Source organism: Anopheles aquasalis, chromosome 3, assembly GCF_943734665.1.
Source record: "Anopheles aquasalis chromosome 3, idAnoAquaMG_Q_19, whole genome shotgun sequence".
Classification (NCBI taxonomy): Eukaryota; Metazoa; Arthropoda; class Insecta; order Diptera; family Culicidae; genus Anopheles; species Anopheles aquasalis.
Genome location: NC_064878.1, coordinates 56,661,049 through 56,671,048, shown reverse-complemented (window position 1 = coordinate 56,671,048; position 10,000 = coordinate 56,661,049). Strand labels below are relative to the sequence as shown.

The window sequence follows — 10,000 nt, the reverse complement described above, 5'->3', positions numbered from 1 at the left end:
AGATCCCTCGCTCGCTCCACTTCCTTCCTTGTGTCTTGCCTCTTGCTCCTAGCTCCGTCCGCAAGGAACACGACGTCGGCGAAGAAGGCGCGATGCTGTGGCAATATTGTTGAGTAATTTGTCCCTGGGCGCATCTAGGGGCCGCTCACCGCCAGCCAGCCAGCCAGCCTAGCCTAGCTCGGAGTATCCCGTCGAGTCCTCAAACATCGTAGCACCACGTAGATCTACGCCGGATCGACACCGAATCGGTCGTGTCGCCGATTTTTCGGGGGAAACTATTTGTCATTCCCTCCCCCGCGCCAACCCACGAGAGGGTGGGCGTTATTTGGAGAATTTTCATGCTTATCCAACACACCAAAACACACAAATGAGGGGGGCGCACGAGCAGCAAACTGCGCCATCAAAAACACAACAAAAAATCCGGGCGGGGGCGGGGGGAGAATTATGAAAGATGAAACAAATGGAATCGGGCAGGGCCGGGAGGAATCGGTTTCATATTTCATGCTGCAGACCACCGGCTCCAGGATGACCAGGGGACTAGGTCCAAAACCGAATCGCACCTTAGTTTGGCGCACCACAAGTGGTCCGCAGCGGATCGCGACCACGACAACGAAGCTTGCTCGGTCAGTCGATCTGCCTTCACTCAGCATCGATCCTCGACAGTCAATCTGTTTTTCAATGGAAAGCTCCGGTTGGTTACGGTGATTCCGTGGCCTCAACTAACCGATCGGTACGTACTGATGGCTCTATTGATGGTGGGAGGGCGAAGGATGTGACTCGGTTGTGACCAGAGTGGACGCAAAATCCAAAACACGCTGCCCATGGTATCGGTTTTTGGTGGAAAATGGTTCCCCAGAGGGGTTTTTTGCGACCAAATCTCTGCTGCTGGCCTGTGAAAGGAAAGAGGTTCGTTATCATCTGTCTGTTTTTATCCCGAACTTCTAGCGGACGTTGTTTTGTGCTTTTCGTGTGTCAAGCGTCGAGCGATTGCACAATCGCCACTCGTAATCGTAATCCACGGTGTTCAACAGGAGGAAAGCATCGCTTTTTGTGGCCATTGACCTACTTCTTTTGAGGTTTTTTTCCTGAAGTACCACTCCTGGAGACTCCTAGGGCACTAGGGCTGCGAGTGTTTCAAAGAAAGTGTGTCGTGGACAGCAAAAAAATCTCCCAAAACGCAATTGTTGCTGTTTCGTGCGTGAAAATGACACGCAAATGCACGCAACATGCCAGGCTGGAGCTCCAAAATGGTGGCTCTTATAAGGAAAAAAAGGGGGGAAAAACTACGGGCCCAACACGGGACACTCCAATGGACAGCCCCTGTGAACGCACTGAGAGCGCGGTCTTGAACTTGAGCATTCAACGTACAACAAACACTTGCACCGGTTCGGTTGAAAGCTTGCGATAGAAAGAAGGAGATGGGTATGGGTAGAGGGTCGGTGAGGGTGTCGAAAGATAACAAAAACCCACTTCACCTGAGCCAACCAGCCGGCAGAAGCGCTCTCGCGCTGAGAAGTTAACGTAAATAATGACACAAATGTGTTCTTCGCCGACACTTTCAGAACCCCAAAAACCCCAAGCGAGAGTGGACGGACGGTCGGACATTCCGCACCGTCACCGAAAGCCGAAAATGTTGTTCCAATTGACAATGAGAATCCTGCTGGAATGTAGCAACAGCAGCAGCCAGGCGGAAGGAGGTTTCGTTCTTCCATCGAAGCAAGTGGACAGGATCAAAAGACTTCAATGCCGACTTCGACGATGCAACGACGAACTGACGCTGGTTGGATTTGAAGTTATGATGGAGTTGGTGATCGATACAATTAATGTCCCTTTTTCCGGCCGTGTGGGGGGGGGGAAGGTCACACGGGGTCACACAGCATCAATAGGCGACTCTCTTTCTCTCTCTCGACCCCTGGGGCTCTCATTCGGGTACGTTCCTCAATGTCCGTTTCTTCGATGACGACTTTCCTTGTGAGTCGGCCACTTCTGGGTTTTTTTTTCTAGTGGCCAGAGAGGGGGTCAAATTGACGGATTTCCGCCGCCGTCAGACGCACAATGGTCCCAGGGGTCAATGTTTTCGTTCAATTTCTGAAATGAAAATATTGGTTTAACTACGCGGCCAACAACGAATTCGGTGGGAAGCAGTTTACCGGCTGGACAGGCTGCTGATCCGGAGGCCAATCCGGTTGGAGGAACCTCTTTCTGTGGGGAAGCCTGTCTTTACGACTCCATTTTCGCAACACCAACGCACAGATGACACCATCAGATGACATTCATTTCTCATCACGCTAATGTTATTCACTCAACACCAACCAACCGTCGCGACCGCCAACGTCCAATTTATCATTTGCTCAAATTAGACCTTAGAACAAAGCCATAAACCAGGCACGCAGTCAGTCGAGGTCAACGGTATGAGCTGCTGGGCAGCCGCGGGCATTCGCCGGCGACAAATTTGCTTGTCGCTCCGAGGTTATGAAAAATTGCCAGAATTTGCATAAGCATGCCTGCAACTACTGTTGACAAGCGATGGAGAGCGCGATCGGTCGGTCGGTCATCTACACCTTCACGCCAAGCTACGGGATTTGCGTGGCGACAAACGGGCACGGGGCATCCTTTCGCTTCTTTCTTGTCAACGGTGGCGCTCACCAGCAGCAGCAGCAGCAGCAGCAGCAGCCGCAGCACGCACACGCGACAAACCGGTATGCCAAAACCGGTGACCGGACACGCGGATGGTTGGAAATTATGTTATCCCCATGACAACGACCGTCACTTGCACCCTTTGGGTGATAAATCACCGAAGGGCACACCGTGCGCACTACAGACCACTTTCCAGGGGGACAGGGGGCCTTCTGGGGCAGCAAATAAGAGCAGAAAAGCTTAAAGACAAGTTAAAACAAACATTGGTAGCGACATGTTTTGGTTTTTTTTTTTTGGTGCGATGCGATCGTGTCTTGATGCTCCTTTAGATTTATGACGCGATGCGATATGCGATATACGTTGAGCCGCTGTACGCGTTGAGAAACGTTCAATTGAGAAACATTATCCATCGTTTCAGCTCTCGGTTAACTCCCTCCTACAGCCTCCTCGCGGGCAACCGGAGGGAACCTAAGTGTGGAATGTATGGTGGTCGTATGATTAATCGTCCCGATATCCATCATCACCTTTTGCGCTCTGAGGCGGGAGATGGGAGGTGCGCGAGCGTGAGTAAACAATTTAATTCAAACCGTCAAGCAAGTACCGGAATCATTCAGATATCATTGGCCGCACCGTGATCCTCGCACCGCTTGATCCCAACAAGGCAGATCCACTGTGTCTGTTCCGTTCAAACGCCTGTTTTGGGCGGTCGCTACAGACGCGCGGTAAATAGATTCGTCACAGTTCGCGCCACAGGGTCTATCGAAGCCAGCAAGAAGAGGTAACTCAGCATTCTTCTACGATCCAATACGACACGGTGTGGTAGAGACAGTGACTGCCTGAACCACCTGAAATACCTTGACCGTGCAGGAAGTAGAAGATTCTAGTGGTTTCATTCGTTTGTCGATCTACGTGCTGGTAGCGCATTCATTCCGTTGACTTCTTGTTCCGGAGCACTATGGCGAAAGGTGATAGCGATACGAACCCCAAAACGTTGTTGATCTAGGTTTCAGTTACGCAGACGTGTTCGAGTCGCTGGCCTTTTTGGCGACCGGCACCAGACCATGATCGAGGTCGGCATGCTAAGGGACGTGACCCCTAGGAATGCATGAGTTGTGGTCATAATTTTTTGGTGCTCTGTTCCGCTTGTATCTAGAACACTGACCACTGAGTGCATGGATCATACGTGGACGTGGATGAAAGTGCACGTTCCATTCCTTGTAAACTGTTGCCCGCACTTTTGTCTATCTTGTTTCCTTCTGCATCGCTATGTAACTGCATCTGAACGTGGTATGAAATAACTTTTACGAGCTCAAAAGCATTTCCTCTCTTTAAGGAAGTGAAATTGCAGTATCTGACTTGCGGATGCAAGAAAACAGTCTTTTAGAGACCTAATTTAGGGCTAAAGATGCTGCTATGCGCCAAAATGATGATTCGATCAGTCAAAATCATGATGAGCTAAACAGAGAATAATGATGAACCCAGGGACATGATGAGAAATGGCAATTTTCTTACGAAACTCCACAGCTAAAATACATTTTAATCTACAAATTACAATTTAAATTCTTACCTTGGATAGCTTCTGTTTGATGAATAAACATTTCGACAGCTCAAAAATGTACCAAAAACAAATTAATTCACCTTAAACACAGATAGCTTTAAGCTAATGACGTCTATGGCCTTCAAGAATGGAGAAAACGTCATAAAAATGTCACAAAAATTGTTCCAATACAAATGCAAGAAAACATTCCAGAACCATTTCTTAGAACAACACTGAAGGTGTTATCTAAGCCAGACCGGTGTATGCAATACTCTCGTTGGGCGAAATGGGCGAAAGTTGTTGTTTACTCGGTACAACATGAGCCATAACAACAATCGCATAACTTGGCCTGCACTCGTAAACATACAATGCTCTCTTATCGGTCTACCGGTCTGCGAGTGGTTGCGCGCTCTGGCTACGTGCGTATGCTCCGGTAACTGCTGCCAATCTCGGCGGCTCGTGATGACAGTGACTGCAAGCGGCGACGACGTGTGTGGCCCCTCTAACTATATAAACCAACCGCGGTGGGTGCAACAGTCATCATTCAACTTACTCACCTCAATCATTCCACAACCCGGGAGCCCTGAGTCCCTGAGGAGCGCCCAGATAAAATTATTGAAAGCATTTACTGCGTCCTTTCCTTGGTGGTTCCCTTTCCTGTATTCTAAATCGAGAGCAAGATGAACTACGCTTACCTCCTGTTGCTGGCGGTCACACTAGGCCTAGTCGGGCAATGTTGGGCAAACGGTGGCATCGAGAATCATCCTTGGTACGGTGTGCACGCTGTGACATACCCGGACCATTCGGGACCCTGTCCCTGTGACACGAAAGATCGCGTTGGAATACATCCGTCCGTTGCGAGTGTCTGCGAAGCGAGTGAATCGAGTGAAAGCAAAGAAGATCCGGGATCGGTATCGGTGCCAGTGCACTACGGCAAAGCGGCACGCACGAAGGAGCTCGGATGCAAGCTGGGCCTTCTACCCGTTTCCGTTTGCGTGTCACTCCCACCGAATACCCCGCTGAAGCTGTCGAAGCACGTGGTCCAGCGCATGGTGTACTCGCTGATGAAGGATTCAGAGCACAAGGGATACGAATCGCCGAAGAAGCCTTGCGGAAAGCCGAAGAAGCCATGCAGCACCCCAAAGCACTCGCATTCGGCCGAAGAGACGTACAAAAAGCCGTGCGAACACAAGCAACCGTGCAGTTGCTCCGTGGAGACTTACGATCCTCCGAAGAAACATTTCTCGTACGGTGCCTCGGCTGAGGTTCGTCATGTGCCGAAGAACGCGCCTAAATCCTACTCCTACCACGGTTCAGCTGAGGCCGTCTATGGACACAAGAAGCCTTGTGAACATAAGCAACCGTGCAGCTGTTCGGCAGAGTCTTACGAGCAGCCGAAAAAGTCCTACAGCTACCCAGCTACATCGTCCGGTGAATCGCACGTCGCAAAGTCCTACGCTCATTCGAAGCCATCCCACGGATATCCTGCCACGGCATCGGCAGAGTACAACAAACCGTGCGAGCACAAGAAACCGTGCAGTTGTTCGGCCGAATCTTACGAAAAACCCGGATACGGATATACTAAGAAACCGGTCAGTGCTTCCGGTGAAACCGGAGGCTACCCCAAGCCCCTCAAGAGTGTCTACGGTGTGCATGGTCAGTCTTCGGCGGAGTCGGCCGACTACGGGACCAAGAAGGAGGGTCATGGGTTCACCTACAACGTGGCCTCCTCGGTGGAGAGCTACGGACCGCCGAAGCACGCCTATAAGCCACCCCAGAAGGTACCCTACCATCCCACCCAGAAACCAGAAGTTCCCTGCTACAAGAGCACCACCCCTGCACCTCATCCCACAGGCTACATCAAGGCGTGCCCCACTGCGCACCCGGTTCCTTGCACCGCGACCCACGCACCACCACCACCACCACCGTCCTACCATCCGTACACCGAGTCTCCGCGTTATCCATCCCACCAGACTAGCCCGCCCTGCAAATACGCGCACCCGGTCTACAACCACAAGGACAATGCGCCAACCTACCCGACCACTTCGGTGCAACAAAAGTATCACTACAACAACAACCATGGGTACTAGGGTGCCCAGATTGTCCGTTCGGCGCATCGGAAGTAACCGCAGAACGTAGGTGTACTATTTATATGTGGGCAAGTGAGTTTTATTTATTCCTAGAATATTGCAAATAAAGATAAACGGAATGGAAAATTAATATTTGGGATTTGTTGAGCGTACTGCAGTGGGGATGGAGATGGATGAGAGTATCCCCTTGTTTTGTGACTTTGTGATCCGAAAGCAATTGCATCTCACAGGGCAATCGGCACGTTCCAGGCTAGCCACAAATGACTGACAATGGCGATTAGATAGCCTGAGAGTGAAAAGCACAACAAGGACCGGGATAAGTTGGGGTTGATAGGGAAAACGAGTGCAAAAGCGCATCATGGTTAGTGCTGTACAGCACGTGTGGAATGTGTCCGTAGTGCATCGTTGCGAGTTAAATCCAAAACATTCCATGCCATCGCGTACCGCATCAAGGTCTCCGTGGCATACAGTGAGATCATGCAATGGTACCAGAAGTAATGGACGCATGACGTGATGTTTGAGAAACAAAACTTTCACGTTAGATAATAAAAGTGATTACGCAATTGTACGTAATGGGTCATTCAGCTGTGTGACTTATTGAACCTATTTTCTTTTTCGCTGCTGAAGCCTCTTAGCCCTTAACAGGAACCATTTCCCCCAAAATAAGAGCAGCAGGATCGTGTGCAGATCGTGATGCTGTGCTATACAACTGATATGCATACATCACACGCTGGTATAGCACCAAGCATCCATCAATTTGCTAATCATGCAATGCAGCAACATCATTCGATGAAAAATGGTCTTAAAAATTACTGATGTTCCTTGAAAATAAAGCACATTACATAAGGATTCTAGTGTCCGATACATTATTATTTCAAACATTGGAATTTCACTTCCAAAGTTTATTGTACTATCGGTGCGATTAAATTACCAATTGCTCGTAGCATCGAATTTCAATTTTCCGAAAAACATTTAAGGATTGCTTCCTGATTTGAAAAATAAACACGAGAATCATAAGCTTGTATTTTTAACATTTTAAAGGACCATCATCATTTTATTTCGTATTCGTATATTGAGTTTTATTTAAACATTTTGATACTTTTGAGGCTAAAGCTATATTAGCTACAGTTTTCATCAATCGTCGTTCATGTCTTCGTTACTTAAAAAATACTCGAACAAAGGCGAATGATTGTATTGTTTTGACAAGATGAGTTTTATTGAAATGTTTAATAATTTAGCTACATCTAAATGCAAACTACTGGCAGGTGCTGGATCACACAAAGTTCCCGTCACATTGATCTAGAAATTTCTTGCTGCACGTGATCCCCAGCATAACCCACCGTATTTACACCTCCTCTCAGGAACAGCATCGCTACCCAAATCGGCTATACTCCACTCAGTTGTAGTTTCGTGGGGCAGTGCTTGCATCCAGCGTCCGGTACTGGGGCGTCGATGACTTGTCCAAACTCACGCTACCACTGTCAACGTTTTCTCGCTTTTCCATCAGACCGCGCAGCATACGGTAGACGGTATCGCCACTCTTAGCGCCGGGCGGAAGCTCGTAGTGGGGGGCAAGGTTACTTTCCGAACCGTAGTAGCCGCTGGTTCCGCCCACCGTTGGCTTGCAGTTGCAGTTCGGTTTCCGGCGCAGCACCTTGATCACGCTCTTGCCGGGAATGCAGTAATGGTGGCGCTTCTCAACGATCACGAACCCACAGTCACCACATTCACCGAGCGCCGGCTTCAGTTCGTGGTTGTACGGTGCGTAGATCGATCGTACGACATTTTGTCGTTCGGCCGAATGCATATTCGGTATGGGCGGTATAGAGTAATCTTCCTCGTTGGAATCCGGTTCGTACAAATTTTGGTACGTATCACCGAGGCCGCGGACGCAGCTCACTGCCAACGCCATGGCCACCAGCATCTGCAGACTGAAGGAAGCCATCGTGGAAATGGTGATGGCTGGCGAGACACAAAAACGGAGGGAGGCGAGATCACTACGTCTGGCAGATCACGTCGATGGATGTCGGATGCTGGAGACACAGGCACAGGCACTTGATGAACCGGGAGTGCTAAGAAGCGAATGATGAGTGTCTTCCGGGAACGACAACGTTTTATAATCGCACAACCAGCAGGATCGAGTGCTGTGTTGAAAGCTCTAGCTTCTACAACCTGGTACGCGTGTTTATTTGTTTCTGTCCACCGTCTCCGGATGAACAACAACGACACACCGTGATCGCCGTGAGGTCTAGGGGTGCTTCTGTGCAAACGTACAATGTTTACACTCAAAGCCAGCGTTTCAGCTACGTGCCGGCTGGGATTTGTTTTCGTTGGTCAACCCGTTTATTTGGACCGTACGCACCTCGTGGGCTAGCGCTTTGGCCGGGAGTTATTCTGTGAGTCACATTTGAACCGGGCCAATGCAACGGGTGTGTTACGCAAAGATCGCGAACGCACGCTCAGCTGGTCAACGTGCGTGCCATGTTCGAGGTGGTGTTTGGTTCGTAGCTGCCGGTACCGACAGTCGTTGAATCGTAGACGGAGTAGAACTTCATATTTCTCTTTGCGAACTAGTAATAAGTGACAATGTGAAGTACAGTTTTGCGTTACACGTTAAAAAGGATAATATCATCTGTTTGTGAATCCCAGATAGAACGAACCACGAGATTGCTGAACTAAATTGTGAACTGAACATTCTAACCGTGACCTAGGCCGGAAGAAAACGGCGTAGAGTCATCGCCTTTACGCCACACTCAATGAGGAGAGAAGAAATGGGAGCTAATCAATGAAGAAAACGAAGAAAATAAAGTGCAAAAAAGAAGCATACTCCCTTCGCACGGTCAGTTCCTTGCACGTTTACGGACTCCTGTTGGAACAAAAGGCTCGATGTCATAATTGCAGAGATAATTCCGTCCCCTAATTGCTTCGGGCTTCCGTGCAGTGAGTAACCGGCGTTCTGCCACTCAACTGGTTGTCGTAAAAACGTTTGAACCAACTATATTTCTTTCTGCTCCATTCAGCCACATGAAAACTACAAGAGAAAAAACACACAACCTGACGCATACACTGGCTGTCTTAATTTACGTCAGAACTGCATTCGCTGTTCAATTGCACCACGGCCTGCCACATACACCAACATACAAAGTAAAGACCAGAAGTTCGTGATCGCATCATGATCCTCGCCGTTTGAATGAGCTTTTTGGCCGGTCTTTCGATCGCAAAGGAAATGTGTAAACATGTAAACGAGCCCAAGACGGAGTTAAGAAAAGAAGGCGCAAAGGGTGGTTCGATGGACAAGTGCCCGTGGTGGATGCAACCGGGATTGGTTCTTGAGGCCCCGGAGCAGTTCGAACTCTCGATCGAGTCGCTGATCGATTTACGATCGCTGGGCAGTATTTTAATTTGAAGAGCAACCGAAAAGACGAAATATATGTTTCAATTAGTTATTGAAACGCGAGCTCGCCGAGAACCCGCCTCTACGAATGCATCGTACGGCAGCAGCAGCAGCAGCAGCAACAAAACATTCTTGCACTGCACGCTGCCCAACTGCCCGTGGCCGTCAGGGAAATGGAAATAAAATCTCTTATTTATCACCGACACGGCAGCCGCTGGCTTCCCTTCGACGGGCTCGACTCATCGACACTTTTTCTTCTTTTTTACGATGGCTCCGGTTCTCTATCTCGGAGAGGTTTCTCAGCAACAGAACCAACAGCAGCAGCAGCACTTGTTTTCTTGT

General features: G+C 49.2%; 1 protein-coding gene across 1 annotated transcript; it reads left to right on the top strand.

Moving 5' to 3' along the window:
* Positions 1-4,854: 4,854 nt before the first annotated feature.
* LOC126576824 (uncharacterized) lies at positions 4,855-6,264 on the top strand. Its single transcript, XM_050238126.1, has one exon. It carries the CDS (start codon positions 4,855-4,857, stop codon positions 6,262-6,264), a length of 1,410 nt encoding a protein of 469 aa, XP_050094083.1.
* The last annotated feature ends 3,736 nt before the right edge of the window (positions 6,265-10,000 follow it).